We start from the raw sequence: 18,444 nt of genomic DNA on the forward strand, positions 1-18,444 counted from the left end.
TAAAACAGTTTTTAAGAAATACAAGTAGGGACTTGCAGTTACCTAACCACGTATTATTTGTCATTCTTAGTATCACTCACAGTTTGTGCCTTTCTAAAGGGAAGCGTCCCATGGGAGAATTAACTGGCAACAATGGTGAATAGCTCTCAAATTCATATTCTCAGGCTTTGATTCTTTGATTCTGAATTTTCATTTTGTCTTAATTTTGGAAATACTCAAGCACTCAATTTTCAGCATAGGATTTTGCAGGACCTGTAGTTTCAGAAAGCAGACAGTACTTTTCTTTCATTTCCGCAACAGGTATCTATTTAGTTCTTTATTTGTACTGTTTATAGTGGAATTGTTCTCTTAATTCTAAACCTTTGCCAATATCATTATTGGTTCAGCAAGCCTTTCCTTGTTTGTTTGGCTGAAAGGAAGGGGCAGGAATGAAGAACCATAAATCTTTTTGTTAGAAGGCTATTACGTGCAGTACTTGGTAGTAATTTTCAAAATAAGGGCTTGTAGTGTAACTTAAAGCAGATATGTGCAAATGAAAAGTTGTTATTCACAAAATACTGCAGAAATTGATTGTTTTGTTGTACATTTGAACATTTAGTGTTCATTTGTCTGCAAATAAGCATTTTGCAGTACTAGTTTAGTTTTAAGAACTGGACCAGACCTTACAGGTTCAGATACAAGTTTGTTCTTTCATGTTAGCAGCAATTCTTGTATTTTACAACATAAGGATGTTCCAGAAACACAAACCACTATAGAAGACGTTATTGAAATACGTAGTTCTCTCTTTGCAAAGGATACAAAGAAATAGCAGTATATAATTTTCAGCAGGTAATTTAAATTATTTAGAAATACACTTTTGAAAGGAAGGAGTCACAGATACTGTAAAAAACATCAGATTATTTCGAAAACGGAGTGAATGTTCCATTCGCACAGTTGATGTTCTTCATAGCCCCTGAATTATAGCATGGTCATCTTCAGGACTCTTTTGTTGTTACTAAAATCTGAATTTCCATATATTCGTGCCATAACAAAGATATAAAAAGTCCATCGGCAAGCCCTTTTTTTTTTTTTTTTCAAAAAAAAAAAAGGAAGAAAGGAAACCATGAAGAGTAAACAAAAGTGCTGATGGCATAGTTTCCCAAAAACATTTCCCTGGGTCACAGTAGTTTGGTCTCAGAGTTTGCTACTGTGTACACACTGCCTGCGAGACACTGCAACTTCATGGCGTATCAGAAGGAACTGGGCTGCATCCTCTTCCTGTCTCTTCCCCTAGAGGAGTTTGGAGTTTTTTTAGTTTTTGTTTGTTTGTTTTTTATTTTTTTTCATTGAGGTTGTTGTTAGATAAGGATAAAATTCATCCCTTCCAGTTTATTCCCTTTTCTCCAAAAAGCGTGAATGGGTAGGAATAGCCCACTGCTGTCTCACCATAGAATACCAGTTTATAAACAGAGCAGTCTAAAAATCCTACCGGGTATTTTGGCTTGTATGTTGTTATTATTCATTGCATGTAAAATAAATCCTATTTAGTCAACTATATATTATTTTGAAGTAATAGAATATTAATATTAGACTAATTATATTAAAACCAAAAATGTTTTCATTAGGTCTAAGTAAGTCTTTAAAATCTAAAGTTGTTTTGCAGCTGTTTCCCTCTGATTTGAATTCTTTATGTAATTTTTTTTTCTTTAGTGTTTCTAATGTTAAAGCTCTGATTTCTTGAGGTTGCTAAGCATTTGTTTGTCTTTAAACCACAGTGCCATAGGAACAGGAGTAGTTCGGTGGTCTGTTCGGTTTTGTTTTAGGATCTGATATTGCCCAATAACAGCCACTGCAAAGTGAAGCTATGGTCAGTTATTCTAGATGCAAGCAACTTGTTTTCTTAAACCCTTTACAGTGGAAGAAGGCATAAACATTGCATCACCGACAAGCATTTCGGTTCCAATACTTTTATTTTTAAATCCTTCTTTTTGCCAGTATGGAAATGTTTAGAGTCTATATAAATGCTCTTTTCACATATAGGAACCTTTCAGTCTTACCTTATTGAACCATGCTACTCAGGATGTGCAACACAAAAATCTTGGCTTCCCATTTTGTTTGTTTATTTTGAGGTTCCTGAAGATATCACAAATGTACTCTATTGTAGGCAAAGAAAAAAAAAGTTGACTAAAGCCAACATTTCACTCTAAGAAATGACTGTATGGCATAAATACAGAGGAGGAGAAATGAGTACCAAAATCTTCCTATATTAGAATTTTGATCAGGTGAGATTTTACCAAATACTTCCAATAGTGAAACCATACCCACAGTTTTCAGAAAGGTGAGCTCTTCCTCTGTCACATATGCACATCCATTTCCTTCTGCTGTAAAGATCTCTACTGCCTTGGTGAAGTTGGGAGAAACAAATTTCTACTGTTTTTCCAGGGAATCTGCACATAACTGAGTGTGTAAGCATAACGTTCAATGTATGCCAAGCGCAGTCTCTGTGTGTTGTCTCATCCCACCCAATAACTCACTTAACCTGGTATTTTAGAATTTAGAAGAAAAAATGCATTATTTCTATCATTATTCTGAGTTAAACACAGCTCTGAATCATAGGACTGTGTAGCCATGTCTTTAAAAATTCAGGAAAAGAATGAGAAAGCAGACACCCATCCAAAACAATTCTACCCCTATCTAGTCCTTCCACACTTCTAGTTCCTTTCATTACCTATCTCTCTATTGTTTCTTTTTAGAGGATTGTCAGAAGTAAATGCTGAATATTGTAGCACATGCTCAGTTTGTGAATTATGACAATTCATATTACTGTGGAAATATGGAAGAATTTTCCTTTACGAAGCTCAAGGAAAAGCTGGCAATTTAATCTCATAAAACTAGGGCTTACCATGTACAAACAACAGAAATAAAGGCAGTATGATACTAAAAAGCTAAAAAAAATAAATTTAAAAATCTGTCTGCATTGTAAGTCAACTTTTGGTAAGGTATTACCACTGCCTTAAAACTTGAAATTGACTGAAGTTATATGCAACTTTAACAATATAAATACCATGCTGTGATGTAGAAAATCACCACATTTCCATTATTGTTCACTTATGGAGTATAATACCGTAACTGTAATTTAACAATTTGAAATACAGGATGATTGTGAAGATTGGATTTTGTGCTTTCATTCATGTTAACATTCCTATGTATGTGAAAATCAGGAACATAGCAAAAGCTGTTTGTATTGCTCAAGTATAGCATAAACCTTTATATCTGGATAATGTATTATGAAAAAAAAGTCCTATTATTTAGTGATTGTACATTTGTTGGTCTAGAGAGTCAAAAATTGCAGATGGACCTGCAGAAGATGGAACTCCTGGAGGGAAAGATGACTGATGAACTGGCTTCTCTTAAAGAGAAAATTGAACAAACAACAGCAGAGTTGGAAGTCTATAATAATTTGCCAGCTCTGAAAGCATCAGGAGAAGAGAAGAAAAAGGTAATAATAGGAGTGAAGCATGGAAATACATGGGAATTTGTGTGTTTTTGAGCACCTGGAAGAGGGGAATCCTGACAGAAACAGGGCTTGCACAGCAGTGTAAATGAATCCAAATGCTTCTTAGCTTATATATGTGACTTACTAACTGGGTACATGTGGCAGGCTGTCAGCTGGATACCTTCTGATAACTTCCTTCCCACAAAATTTCCCATTTGTTTTACCGATTTATCTGATCTTTCTGATGTAATTTATGACTACCCCTAAGATTGAATGTAGCAATCTAACCACAGAACCCAAACAAACAAACAAAAAAAATCATCTCGTCCTTTCTTTGCTCTAATATAAACTCCATCTAGAGCAGTTCCCATTTCACTTGTGATAAATTTTCTATAAATTCTTAACATCAGCATTCACACTTGCGCTGCTATAGTACATTCTAAGCTCACAGCTTGTTCACCATAACTGTGGAATGTTTTCATTGTGATCGAGCATGCATTGTTAGAGAAAAGCTTTATGCATATGGGGTTGGAACTGGATGATCGTTGAGGTCCCTTCCAACCTGAACCATTCTATGATATATCTTGTTCTGAAAGGAATTAAAACCAGCATCTTGAAAGTTGAATAAAAATAATCTGTCTTTAGCCCACAGCAAATGAACTCATCCATTAATCTGTTTGTGTTTCTTTTTCGAATAGAGACTACAGGATGACAAAGAAAAATTAACAAAACGTAGTAATGCTTTCAAGAAAATAATGGAACTCTTGAATGCAGAGTACGAGACCCTAAAAAGAGAGCTTCAAGAGAATGAGACACATTCTCAGGTATAACTCAAGCAATGTATCATCACTTTGGTGGTTTCTGTCCTAGCGTTGTTTCCTCATATGCACAGTATGGAATGAATCAGCTTATTCCTTCTCAGGGAGACTTGAAAGTATGTGTTGTTCTGTTTTTAAACAGAAATTAGTATCATGCCAATAAATTTATTACAAGCTTTAGATTTCAAAGTTACTAAGAGCAGATCCTTCTGAGCTTAAAAATTTTGTGAATCTTTTGTTTAAGTGTTTGCATTAATTTTTCTCAGAACTCTCTCCCTTCCATTACTTAAGAAGTTTTGAGAACTTAGAAAGCAACTAAAGAAAAAAAAAAGTCCCTATTAATTAGATCAGATCACTTTCCTTTTTAAAGGTATGCTCTCAACTTTTTTCTTTGAAACCTGTGCTATTATTTTCCTTTCTTTTTCCCATTCCTTCTGCTCCTGGTAGACCACTAAAATTTTAGGGTTTGTTTGGGCTTCCTTAACCCCTAATAACTTTTGTATATATTTACATTTCAAAAGTGAATCAGAAAGGAAGATGTTTACCAACTTTTGATCAGCTTTGAATCTTCTATTATAAACTCTAATTAATTCTTATCATTTTGGCAACGGAACTTTGCTAAGTGTGGATGCATAGAAGGAAAATGCATAACCTCAAAATAAGTGGAGAATGGGAATTGATTATTTTCTGCGTTTCACTCATTTTTATTGTTTTACGTTATTGAGAGCTTTGCCATTGTCAGAAGGGCAAATAAAGTATATTCTTGAAACAGCTGATTGCTCAACATGCATCAAACATTTTGAAGCACAAATAGAGTTCATGTATCTTGAGGATTTGGGTGATTTTGCAAGCAGTCAAATGTATAAGTTTTGGCCTTCAAGGAATTACTATAAGAATGCACTGATTATTTCCTTTGATGTGTATCACATATTTTAAACCTAGGCCCAATTACTGGCTGTATTGCAAGTAGCTGCATCTACAAAGGATACAAGAAAAATTTTTAGTCAGAAATATCTCACAAATATCTCATGCTGTGAACCAGTGCACTTAGATAACTGATTCTTTGCTATAAAATTTATTTGGAGTAAGATAGCAACTATTTCATATCTTCTAGTTTGAATAAGCTTTTAAATAAAATGTAGCAATAGCCTCCTAAATTGCTGCAGTAGTTCTCAAAGTTTAGTCTCAGAATGATTTTCAGATTTTCTATTTAAAAATAACATCTGCGTATCTTGAAAAGTTGAATCTTGAACAGTAGCATCAGAAAAACAAATATTATAAAATTGTATTGTAAGGAAGCAGCCATCGATATAATGTCCACATTAGTTTCCTGTTGATGCTGAAATTATTGAAGAAGTGCCAGCAGTTAACCCACACTCTTACAATCTTCTCACTGCAGCTCTGTTCTTATCACAGCTTCTGGCATCAGACAGGAAACTTAACTATGGAAGAAAGGAAATTTCTTCTGTATAGCTCAAAGTCCAAGACATTGTCAGGAAATATTGTATCTTTGGTGATTTTGGATCTTACTGATTTTAAGAAGAGATCTCTTTAATGATATGAAATATAATGAAAATTAATATCTTTCTACCGTGTCCATCTTTTTCCCTCAGAGTTGCACACACATTTCCCTGTATGTACCACTGTAGTTATATGCAGTGTTTTTATACAAATAGAGAAAAAATGTACGAAGTGTTAAATTATGTACAGATCATTGTATCATTGGCAGCTTAAAAATCATGCTGCCATTGGTTATCTTTGTTTGTTTGTTTGTGAAGTAGCCTTGATCTTACCAGGTGACAGAATGCAGGGTATTGAAGCATTTGGGGGGAGATTATTTGTAGAAAGTACCTGTGTAATTATTTTCATTTTTGGCTCTTTTTTGTTTTCAGCTTACGAATTTGGAGAGGAAGTGGCAGCACCATGAGCAAAATAACTTTATGATGAAGGAATGTATCCTTTTATTTAAGAAATACAGTAAAATTCACACACTGTAGTAATTGAGGAAGAAGGCTGTTTCCTCCATCAGAATAAGACAGGACGGAATGGGGAGCAGGAGACAGAGGAGGGCGGGAAAGGCTGTGCTTTGCAAGTATCTGGTTAAACACTAGGTATTATATATAGCAAAACTTGCATCTGTTGTCTGAAACAATTTTAAGCTGTCTTAAAGTACAAGATTTGTCTTGCAGACCGCATTTTTCCTGTTGGGTCAGTTTTGTAATTAGATTTCATATTAAGATCAACTTTGTATCTGTACAATCTTACCTGAATTTATCCAGCAAGTGTTGAATTATTTGAAAATTTATATGGAATGGTGAATGATGAAAAAGTAAATGATGTGCTTTATGCATTTAGGGATTTCTTATTACATAAAAGAGGAAGTTCATATCAGGGAAAAAAATCAGATAAACACACTAAGATCTGACAAGGAGGTGCTCTAGCTAGGAAAAAAAAAATGGGCTGGGATGGTAAACTGTGTTGTTGCTCTCTCATTACATGGTGCTAATTAGAGGTACATTACACTGTCTCCCTGACTAATCCTTCTCTGTGTAAGACCTTCCAAAACACCAACAAAAACTTGCTGCAAGTCATTTTCATAAGATAGTTTTTTTAACTATCAAAAGAAGTGAAGTTTTTTTGAGTTGAAAGTTCTTATCTTTTACTATTTTCCATAACTATTGTAGAGATCTGAGTATGGCATGGTTGCACATTTATTTTATTTATTTATATTCAAAGTTAGGGGCTTTGAATTCTGTGTAGCAAAATCCCTTCTTTAAAATTATTTAGAAATCAAAAAACCTGAAATCTCAATGATGAATAGAATCGTTATATGTTTATAGTACAAATACTGTAGTAAAAGTGAAAGCAGAACTAGACTGCATCATCCAACACTGTGTTTGACAATGGATATTACTATACACCTGAGAAAACCTCCAAAAAACATATTTCAGGCAATTCTATAATAGTCTAGCCATCAGGATGAGAAAAAAATGGAATGTAGGATCTGCATATAACTTTATTTTTTCATATAACAAATATCCCATTTCTTATATCTGATAAGTGCTCTAATTCTTAGGAAAAAAAAAACACATAATACATCTTGGACAAAGGTGTATTTTATTATCTTTCTCTTTGCTAGTAGTGAATTCCTTTTGTTATGTGTTTATATATTGTTTTTAATTATTTCAGAATATTATGTGGAAAAAATATATTTTTAATAATTGCTACTGCATTTAAAGGCTAGTAGAATGATTTATTTCAAGTGAAGTAATTTTTTTTCCTTTTTTACTTGAAAAACAGTAATACGCAGTTTAGTGCAGGTTGGATTGTTCTTTGCACAAAGCAATGAGGAACAAATGTTAACGACTTTGCTTTTTCAGGTTCATAGGAGAAAATACAACTATCTTAGGATATTATGTACCTTTGACCTGTGGGCATCCTGCTGTTCTTTGAGATAGGATTAGGTGAGTGTATGCAGACAGACCTTTTCTAGGCTTGTAGGAAAAGGGTCTTCCTTTGTCAGTGATGTGAAGCCTTCTGATGAGATGTGGCTCACCACCTCATGGCCCTGGTCATTCCTTGACAGATAACAGGGCTCACCAGCAACTACCAGAAGAGACTGCTGACATTAACAGAATAGAACTGCATCCGTCTCCCGCTGTGGAGAAGGCTATGCAGGAATATTTTATTAAGGCAAGAATTTTAGATCTTATGATAATCTAAAAAGAAGAAAAACTTAAGAAGAAACCAAGAGAAAAAATGTTCAGGATATTAAAAGTTCCTCCTAACGTGGTACAATGTATCACCTACCTATGCAAGTGCAGATGCTTACTTACACAGGTTTTTACATCTGCTTTGGCTACTGGAACGAAGGGTCCTGTTTTTTCGGACTGGGATATTTCTGGCTAGAGACCTGAAGTGCCAAAACATATAGCTTTAAATAGCTGAGTGCCTTGGAATGGTTTTGTTTGCAGTGTAACAATGGACAGAGTCTTCCACAAGGGACCTATTGCCTATATATATGAAAACAAAATTGACTCAAGTATGTAAGCTCTTTTTTATCATGTTTGGCATGGGATGGTAGCGAGTAAATTGCTGTAAATCTTTTACATCCATTCAGAGTTTTTTCCATTATTTGCAACTCTTGATAGTTTTTGCAGAAGGAAAACTGTATTATGTTTCCCTTATGATCTCTAATTATGCTAATATTTATACTGGCAGTTTGTTTCCTTAATTCTTTTAATCAGTCATAGCAACAAAGAGTCAGGAGAGTGACTACCAGCCAGTAATGAAGAACGTGAGAAAGCTGGTCACGGAATACAACAAAGCTCTCATAGAAGCTTTACAGAACACCAAGAGCTGAACCCAGGCACTTCCTTCCTGCCCCCATGGACCAACAATGAGGGATGTGCATAGGCAGCATGGAAAGCTGAGCCACTGAGCTCATGTGCTCACCACAGCTGTGACAGATGTTCTTAAAACTATTTGTCCAAGTTTACAGAAATCACAGATTTTAGTAGTACTCCTTTTTTTGCAATGTTTGAAAATATTTAGAAAAAAAAATACGAATTGTAGAAACATGTAGAACCAGAAATACTGCATAATAAGTGTAAAATCATCAGAATGTTTTACTGAGGTGCACTGCTGGATTGTGAAGATGAAGCTTCAGTATGCTTTACACAATGAATGTCTAATTGTCTTTTAGTCCTACCCCTGACGAACAGAATGGGATTTTTCCCTGAATAAGGACTGCCCGATGGACTCAGATGCATTATCTTAAATGAAAGCATGTAAAATAAGTAGTAATATCAGCATACCTTCCCTATTTAAATAGCAATTCATAACAAGTAAAGGAAGCATGTAAGGACGACAAGCAGCCTCTTATGACAGAATTCTTCTGTATTATAAAGTCTTAAAATAAAAGCAAATTTATTTTAAGGATCTGTTAGCAAATTTTCATTTCCCAAGAGAAAGCTGGGAGCATGTCCTAGTAGAGCATATCCTTATTTCATCTTTTTAATATAAGGACAGAACTATGATAAAATGTAGTGAAATACAGCTAATACTGACCTTGTGCAGAGCATTTTAGTTTTGTGGTATTCACCAATAAAGGAAGTGAAAGGGAAAATTATTTGTATTTTCTGCAATTTTTTTTCCAAGTTTTTTTTTTTTTCTCAAGCTGCAGTGTCATATGTAAACTCAACTTTGAGATAAAAACATTGAATTGAGATTCAATATAGAACAAAAATAGGACTGGTCCAGAAATAATGTGCATTATGATATATACATGTCAGAAAACATTAAACAAAATTACCAAGTATGTATTTCCCTCACATTGTACCTGTAATGTAATTATAAACTACGTATTGGTAATTTCCTCTACCTTCCACATTGTAAACTAGTCCTGATCGAGAAAAAAAAAAAAATTGACTCTAGGTACAAAGCCTAGATAGACAGTAACCTTAATAAAAAGTAGTTAAAAAAAAAAAAAAAAAGTGAGGGTTTGGATATAGTTTTAGTACTACCTTAGGAGAGTTCTCGTGTAAAAGAAGAATACTGTGTGCTTCACTTCATAAAACTGGGGTTGACAAAGACTTAGAAAATTATCTGTCTGATAAAATAGAAGTTGGGTGTTTTTGTCCTTCAGTTTCTCCAAAACTGTGATCATCATTCTGAGTATATAGCAGAAATATGTAAAACAAACATACTGAAGGTTCTTGCAGAGAACACCGTGTTTCCAATTTCAGCTCAGTAAATGCTGTTGTTCTCTATATTTATGTCTGTATAATATTTAGAGATAATGGAACAGGATTTCTATAAACCAAGGGATGTTATCTAGGGGAAATTCCCACTAATGTCTCTTCCTTCCTGACAAAGTTTCAGCTATTCCAGAGAGAGCCCATTATTTGCTGAGATAAAGTTGAAGTCTGATATTCTCACCAATCAAACCGTCACCTAGTGAGATCGCCTCCTGAATTCCACTTCTGCTACAATAACATATTTTAACGAACAATGGAAAGAAGCTGCAGACTGAATAAACAGGCCGCTTTAAATTCGCTTTCACTCAAGGCAGGGAATGGTTTTATTCCTTAGCAGTGATTCTGTAGGATCGCAGAGTAAAATTTACAGGGTTTAGTTGTGTTTTGTAATGTTCCCTTGTGGTAAAAATGCTTTCTCTAGCACCCTGATTTTTCTTTTGTTCTGCTGAAGGTCTCCAGGTTGCCTGTTTCTGTCTGAGAATCTTGTTCATCATGCCTTCTTTTAACAGCTCATCCTTATGGTCCTCAGTCATGGTCATAACCTTTGGCTCATGAAGGGGCTCATGTTTGTGCCATGAAGGGGGTATTAATCTCCTGGCAGGAGATTAAGAGTCCTCATTCATAAATCATTCCCAGCTGTGATCTGACTTAATTGTATCCATATCTAGTTCCTAAAGGCTCAGTTAACCTTTCTTAACTCTTATCATTTTTTGTAGCCAAGTTTAAGTACCAAACGTACATACAGCATTTTTTCACCAAAGCTACTGTGTGTATGTCAAGACTCTTAGGACAATATCACAGGTCTCACTACCTGGCAATATTTTACGTATTTTATGCTATGCCTCCAACCTGAGAGGACATGGATTAAGTGGCAGTATGTATGGGGTGGAGCAATTTAGAAACTGTTCTGCTCACTTGTCTCACGAGGGCTGAGTAGAGGGAAGGATCATCTCCCTCAGCCTGCTGAAGACAAGTCTTCCTAATGCAACCCAGGACATTATTGGCCTTTTTCACTGTGAAGGTGCGCTGCTGGCTCATGGTCAGCTTCTTGTCCACCAGGACCCTCAGGTCCTTCTCAGCAAAGCTGCTTTCCAACCAGTCAGCTCTCAGCCTGTGCTGGTGCCTGGGCTGTTGCTCATGGGGTCAGGACTGAGCATTTACCTTTCTGGAACTTCTTGAGGTTCCTCTCTGACCATTTCTCCAGCCTGTCAAGGTCCCTCTGCCCAGTGACACAACCAGTTGGTGTATCAGCCATCCCTCCCTGCTGTGCATCATCCACAAACTTGTTGAGGGTATGCTGTCCCACCATCCAGGTCATTAGTGAAAAGGTTAAACAGTACTGGCAGCAGTACCCACCCCTGGGGGCACCACTACTGACTGGCCTTCAGCTGGACTTTGGGCCACAGATCACCAGTGAGCCCTGAGCTAGTTTTCAGTCCATCTTACTACCCAGTTACCTAACCCATGCTGTATCTGTAAGGAAGTTATGGAAAAACAGCATCAAAAGCCTTATTAAGGTAAACAACATCTATACCACTCTCCTTGACCACTGAACTAATTACTTCATTGGACAAGTCTGTCGGGTTGGTTGAGTACATTTTCCCCTTCATAAATCCATACTGACTCTTCCCAGTCACCTTTGCATCCTTCATGTGTCTGGAAATGATTCCAGCATTAATTGCTTCATCACCATCTCAGAGATCAAGGTGTGACTGACAAGCCCGTAGTTCCCTGGCTCTCCCTTCTTGTTCTTCCTGAAGATAGGAGTGATGTTCTTTCAGTCTTCAGGGGACACTCCCAATCAGCATGGATAAAAGAGAATCAAAGCTGTTTCTTTCAAATTGTGTTGTTTTCTTTCCTTGTGTTCGTGAGCTTAGGAAACAATATGCAGTGTTCCTGTGAGCAATTTCAGACACGCAGAACACTGTGATACATTTTTTAATTATTTCTGTCTGATAGTATTGGTTAATGCTTCTTAATGCTGGAAAGTACTACTTCACAACTGGAGGAATACATTCCCAAGGTGAAGTGGTTGTAAAGTCTTCCAGTATATTTCCATTTTTCTGCTGCAAGCATGAAACAAAAATACAAGGCACAAACCAGACCATGATGAGGCAATAGTAATAAGAAAAATCTTATTTTGAGGAGATAGGTAGGTATTAAAATGCTTACTTTCATAGAATCACAGAATATCCTGAGTTGGAAGGGTCCCACAAGGCTTATTGAGTCCAACTCCTGGCTCCAGACAGGACCACCCAAAAAACAGACCCTACATCTGAGAGCGTTGTCCAAGCGCTTCTTGAACTCTGGCAGCTTGGTGCCATGACCAGTGCCCTGGGGAGCCTGTCCCAGTGCCCTGGGGAGCCTGTCCCAGTGCCCGACCACCCTCTGGGTGCAGAACCTTTCCCTAACCCCCAGCCTGACCCTCCCCTGTCCCAGCTCCATGCCGTTCCCTCGGGTCCTGTCGCTGTCCCCAGAGAGCAGAGCTCAGCGCCTGCCCCTCCGCTCCCCTCGTGAGGGAGCTGCAGGCCGCCATGAGGCCTCCCCTCGGCCTGCTCTGCTCGGGGCTGAACAATCCCAGGGACCTCAGCCACTCATACATCTTCCCCTCCAAACCATTCACCCTCCTCTGGATGTTCGCTGATAGTTTTATGTCCATTCTTCTTAGTATCTGCTTTGAAGAGACCGCCTTAGAAATATTTTTGCCTCACACTGATAAGGCATCTGGGTGGAGTGGACATCACAATTGTCTGGAGTGAAAAAAAAATCTTGGATCCTGAAAAGAGATTATAAAACCAGAGTTTATGTGAATACATTCACAACAGTGAATACTAACTGAATGCTGTAGACAGCAGTAGGTGGCAACTCCAGCCAAAGCAATGCTGCAAAGTGCAGGTTAATCAATGGGAAGGAGAACTGAATTATTTCCAAAACAAATAGTTGTCATCTTTTTCAGTTAGGAGGAAGGAAGCCATTCAGCATTTCATAACCACATAGATGATTGGAATTCAAATTCCAGCTTTGATCAATCATTTGTTGGGATTGGCAGACATTTGGAGCAGAGGAAGAAGCATTTCTTGTCCTTACTTGCAGTCTAAACGGATTCTCATTTCAGGAAGGAGGACTAACCAGACAATATGCCAGAAAAGTGAAATGGAGGAAGCCTCCCACATTTTAAAAAAAAATGAGCCAGAAATGTAAAATGACCTGCTCTGTTTCCTCTTGTAAAACTAATTCCTTGAAAGCTACATTCATTAAAAGTGACTGACCTTGATTCACTGACCACTGGTATCTTTGGATCAGGCCCAAGATTTCTGCTCTGCAGCAAAGAACAAGTAGGGTGCAAGAGGTCTGTCTTGGACACACAATGTGAGTTTGCCCAACCTGCAGTGGGGACGAGGGGGACTCAGCACATCTGAAAATTAGAAAGCAAGAAAAAAAAAACATGCTTATAGTAGAAAGTATCAAACAGTACTAGCATTCATACTATGCATGAGAGACAAAATACCAGATTAATGCCTTCAGATTTTCAGTATCCTTCCTTATTTTTCCTCTAAATTAAATAAGGAAATGGTGTTTAATGGGTGGACTTGTGTTCAGGTTTGCTGTATTTAAAATTATTCAGAATTATTGACCTTAATGTACAATACTGAAGACCTTTATTTATACGTAAGTCTACATTTTAAGTTCTCAACTTAAGAAAACTGTACTTCTTTCACACTTCCTTATTTCAAGAATGCCTAAAACTGTATCATTCAAATACTCAAAAACATTACCATTTAGAAATCTTCATCTCAGAGAGGAGAGGCTGAATTTAAACCCAGAGCTTTCCAGTGAAGGAACTGTTACAGACCACCAACAGTGACTCTACTGTTAACCAGTACAAGATTTTAGCCAGTCTGGAGGGTATGTAAATTTGGAAGCAGAGGCAGGAGACAGCAAATTTCTCACTAAGTTGCACTTGCCAAAGGCTGGTGATCTGCACTGTATTTTTGAATGAAAAAGGGATTGTTTATATTTTGGGGGAATTGTTTGACAATATAACAAATGAGTTAAAAGTTGATTCAAATCTTGGGCGGAATCATTATAAAGTTTAGTAATGCAGCCATTCAAATCAAAGTTACCATTAGAATCAAATCAAGAGAGATGATTTCAGTGAAAAATAGTGGATCCTGCAAACAGAATTTTAAGAATAAATATTTGTAATGTTAAATGATAAAAACACCACCCCTAAGATCTCTTTAGTGTGACATATTTCCTGGGCCTTGGAAGCCATAGTCAGATCTGCAAACATCTTGTACATTACGTGGCTTGCACAATTAATCTTTATTTCTCCAAGCTGAGCAGGTAAGAAACTTGCCTCATTAAGGCAAAGCTACTCTATGGAGACTTTTTTTTTATTGCCTGATATAATTTGCGATGATTTAATGTTAACATCTTAACAGTGATTTGGAACTATAGTTGTTACCATTAAACATAATACAGACTCATTCATCCTTCAAAATGCATTGTAGAAAAATTAAGTAGAAAAACAGTAATAAAGAACAGAGAGGAGAAAAATTACAAGCTCTGTGGTTTCTGAATGAGCTCAGCTCACCTCATGTGGGATGACTTCTCTTCCAGGCTGCAGAATCCCATTTGTCTCCAGACTTCTTTTGACTTTAGGGCAGCAGGAGTATTAAAATCCCTTACACTTGTACTCCTAGAACCTGATCCAATCTTGGCAGAGAAACACAAGCTTCATTTTGGGTTAACTTAGCACATGTTCAGGATCACCCCTTTTGGCATGCATTTTAAAAAAAGAGAGCAGACATGCTCTAAAATAGGGAAACAATGGGGTCAAAAAAGTACTGACATCAAGTATGCAGGTTTGTTCTTTTCACACATACGGTGGGATAAAACTAACTTGCTTCTTATTTATGTGACTTTGTACACGTTTGGAACCATCAGTGGCCAGCTCCACTGCTGGCCCTTCACTTCTTACAGTTTCACTCTCCAATAAGTTCTTAAACAGAGTTGCAGAGTTGGTCCCATTCGTCAGCAAAGAATTGGGAAACAAGAATTATTTTATTTGTCCTCTGCTAACAACTGGTCACTCTAAAATCTACATAAAGCCTATTTCAGCAAAATAGAAGTGACTCACAAAGCTTCCAGAATGCAGGCATCAGGCCTTATTCAATCCGCTTGATGTCCTCAATGCCTTTACTGATACAGAGGACTTCAAGGACTCCTGTGTCGCTTCATCAGCTGAACCTTCCCCTTGAGAGAAACCTGAGGTTCCCAAAGGATCCCATGTATGATTCCACTGTAGAAAATGCCATTTCGTTTCATTTACATGGAAAACAAAAAAGCAAAAGCTCCCTTTGGCTAAGGCTATCCTGCAGACTGCTCAAACTCAGCCACTTCCCACACTGTGGTCTCCTGAAGACCCAAGAGAAGGACCTTTCTGACAAGAAAACAAACAAACAAAAAAAAAAGCTGAGCAAAAAAACATCAAACATCATAGCTCTACCTACACACCGCAACAAAACCTGCCTCCCCCTCCATCTTCTGCACCACCAGTGCCCGGTGTGGGGCTGGAGCCCGTCCGCAGCGCTCACCACAGGGACAGCTCGTGTCTGGCTGCTGCCGTGCTGCCAGGGCCCAAACCCAGGGGTCTGTCAGGCTGTGGTTAGCCCCAGTGGCATGCATTGTTCTGTGGGGGACAGCGGGGTCTGTGTAAGGAAGACAGCTTAAAAGTCTGTAATTTATGAGCTTCTGCTCCACTTTAGCTGACTGCAGTGAGCAGCACTCCTGAAGGTGCTTTACTGCCTCCTGCTAGCACATATTAACATCATGTCAAGGACAAAGTAATGGCTTGCTTCCAAAAAGCATAACACAGCCAGACACTGCGGGAGGATATGTGTTTTCTGCTAACACATCTACCTGATTAGAGAAGTGCAGAGTGGCATTGTTTCTTTTTCCTCCTCGCATATTTCCATGCTCTGCAGTGTGCATGAATGGATTGTCCTTGAGACAAGCGTGCTGCTTATCTAAAAAGGAAAGCCTGGTGTCAGGAGTTCACAGCACTTGACATATCATAATATTAGCTTTCGGCAAACGGTTATGAAAACCCAAGTTTAATGTTCGGATTATATTTACATGTTGAAAGACAATTTGTTTCCCTGCTTTAATGACTTTAAAGATGCGTGCACACTGCCTTGATGGGTGTAAAGCTAGATGTGAATGCTGATACGTGTTCACCAGCAGTTCACCACCACCACCAAGTTCCTGAGGGAATGTTTCAGAAAGCACATGGGGCTCGGCAGCCTTTCTGACTCCCCAGGTGCCTTCGGAAAAGCCAAGGGTGTTCCTTATGGGGTGCAAACACTGCTGTGAACTCACCTGAGGACGTGCTAGGAGCATGTCCACTGGTCAGCCCGGAAGCCAACAGACTCAGTTAGCCCCATGTGCAAGGAAAGCGAGAGTAACTCAACACTTTGTTTTGCTCTTCCTGCCATCCTCGCTTTCAGCCCTGTTTCTTTTACTGACAATATGGTTTTGGGGGTGGGTGAAGACACTTAAATATGTCAGACACTTAAATATGGGTAAATCAAGCCAGAATAGTGAAATAGTTTAAATTCCAAAAGCTTGTCACAAGATTAATTCTGACTTCAATGGGAGCAAAAATCAAACTGTGATGTTTAAATGCCTTTCAAATAGAAACAGATGTGAGCTTAAGCACTTACTACGCATTAAGTAATTGTTTGCTGAATCTTTTAAATTATATATATATAAATAGATGCTATTCAAAATTTCTTCAATAATGAAATGATAGAATGAAACAAACAAAAAAACAAATGCATGAACTTGATGAGGCTGGTATCCCAATCAAATTCTAACTCTTCCAGTTTCAACAAGAATTTGCATTCTTCTTGTATCTGTGAAATATTACTTATCTGGGCTAGCTGTTCTTATCCCAGAGACAGCTACATTGTCAGGGCACATGAAATGACCAGTAGGCACAAGCTTTTTTTGAATAATGTTGAATACTCATTCAAAAAATAGCGAATTTCTCCCACAGCTGACCCAGTCATTTATACATACTGTAAAATCAGTATCATCTGCAGCCTGTATTTGCTGTTGTCCGTCTAGGCACATTAAAAAGGGAAACATGGCACATTCCTCCTCAGTGACCTCTTTATGCACTGGGGAATGAGATTTAAGTTAAAAAAAAAAAAATTTAAAAATTCAGAACAGTCTGGAGAAGTATAGTCTTTACTAATGTTGGTTAACCCCCCACCTCTTAGCAAATCAGAAGCCAATGAAGAAAAACTGAGGAAAGGCCAAGTTATAAGTAGGTTACCCACTAGATGGGAACTATGGTAATACTACTCAGCGTCTGGCAATATACTAAGTGTTCTGATAATGGAGGGACCTATACCACTAGGTTTATATAGGATAACATGCAACTGGAGTGTGAATAATCACTTTATGTCTCAGAGAGGAAGAAAATGTTCTCAAAAATCAAATATGGACAAAACACATGTACGTGTGTGCAGAGGAACCAGACCAGGGAAATACTTTGTATTCTGCCTTCTTAAAGCCTTAACATTGGATTTTAGTAGTGCATTGACCTCACTCTATGTTTTTCCACCCAGAAGGTATTTTCAATCTAAGTTCTTACTTGGTTTGGTTTCTGTTTTATTTTGGGGGTATATTGTAAGGAGCAGTTCTGGGTTAATGCATTGAATCTTCTGTAGGTGATACCCTTTTGTCCACAAGGCACTAGATCTTGGGTGTGAAGGACTTCCTCTGTGAAATCTGCACCAACTGAAGTGGAAAAGGTCTTCCAAAGGAAATTAAACTGAAGTACGATGAACCCACACCCCCTTTCTAAAACGATGCTGAACGTTTGCTTTTCCATACTTGTGTAAAAGTCATTCTGGGTGTTAGCATCTTGGCAGAACTACAGGACTTCCAAATGGTGCATTGTCATGGGTTATATTTAGTCAACTGGTAAATATGATTGCCCTTTATTTGCAATTACACTAATTTATCTGAGTGCTGCCTCTGCATTTATTTCATTAATTTTACTCATTTTTTTGTGGTTTTCTTTGTATTTTTTCCTCAAGTTTTGCTTCAGCTTCTGAGTTTTGAGCCCCCTGAGTGATGTGGCATTTTGATTCCTCTGAAGTCATACACACTCTGGTTAGGATTTATTATCGTAAAGAGTTTTCAGCCTGTTTCCAATTGTCAAAAGTAGAGAAAAACTGTTTCCAGTAAAGCACACAAAATAATGGGGTAGTTGGCTGGATGGTGGCTGGTGGTGGTCTGTATCGGATTCAACTGGTTGCTTCGTCAGGGCTTACTTCATATTTTTATTGCTGGGTGCTGAGACACTTTGCAGCCA

The 18,444-nt window shown here is 37.7% G+C and overlaps 1 protein-coding gene and 1 long non-coding RNA gene across 2 annotated transcripts in view; one reads left to right on the top strand and one right to left on the bottom strand.

The window, feature by feature from the left end:
• The window catches only part of IFT74 (intraflagellar transport 74), a 38,833-nt gene extending 28,769 nt beyond the window's left edge, over positions 1-10,064 (top strand). Inside the window, exons 17-20 of the mRNA XM_066988168.1 lie at positions 3,315-3,478; positions 4,174-4,299; positions 6,186-6,246; positions 8,541-10,064. Of these exons, the coding sequence (XP_066844269.1) occupies positions 3,315-3,478; positions 4,174-4,299; positions 6,186-6,246; positions 8,541-8,656 (467 nt within the window). The 3' untranslated portion in view covers positions 8,657-10,064. The remainder of the gene's footprint in view (positions 1-3,314; positions 3,479-4,173; positions 4,300-6,185; positions 6,247-8,540) is intronic.
• Positions 10,065-10,319: 255 nt separating this feature from the next.
• On the bottom strand, positions 10,320-18,322 carry LOC136788968 (uncharacterized). The gene is made up of 3 exons (XR_010827628.1): positions 14,650-18,322; positions 13,322-13,467; positions 10,320-12,828 (listed from the first exon to the last, which is right to left on the bottom strand). It is a non-coding gene; the product is annotated as an uncharacterized lncRNA (long non-coding RNA).
• Positions 18,323-18,444: the final 122 nt, after the last annotated feature.

The sequence above is a fragment of the Anser cygnoides genome, chromosome Z (genome assembly GCF_040182565.1).
Source record: "Anser cygnoides isolate HZ-2024a breed goose chromosome Z, Taihu_goose_T2T_genome, whole genome shotgun sequence".
In the NCBI taxonomy this organism is placed as follows: domain Eukaryota; kingdom Metazoa; phylum Chordata; class Aves; order Anseriformes; family Anatidae; genus Anser; species Anser cygnoides.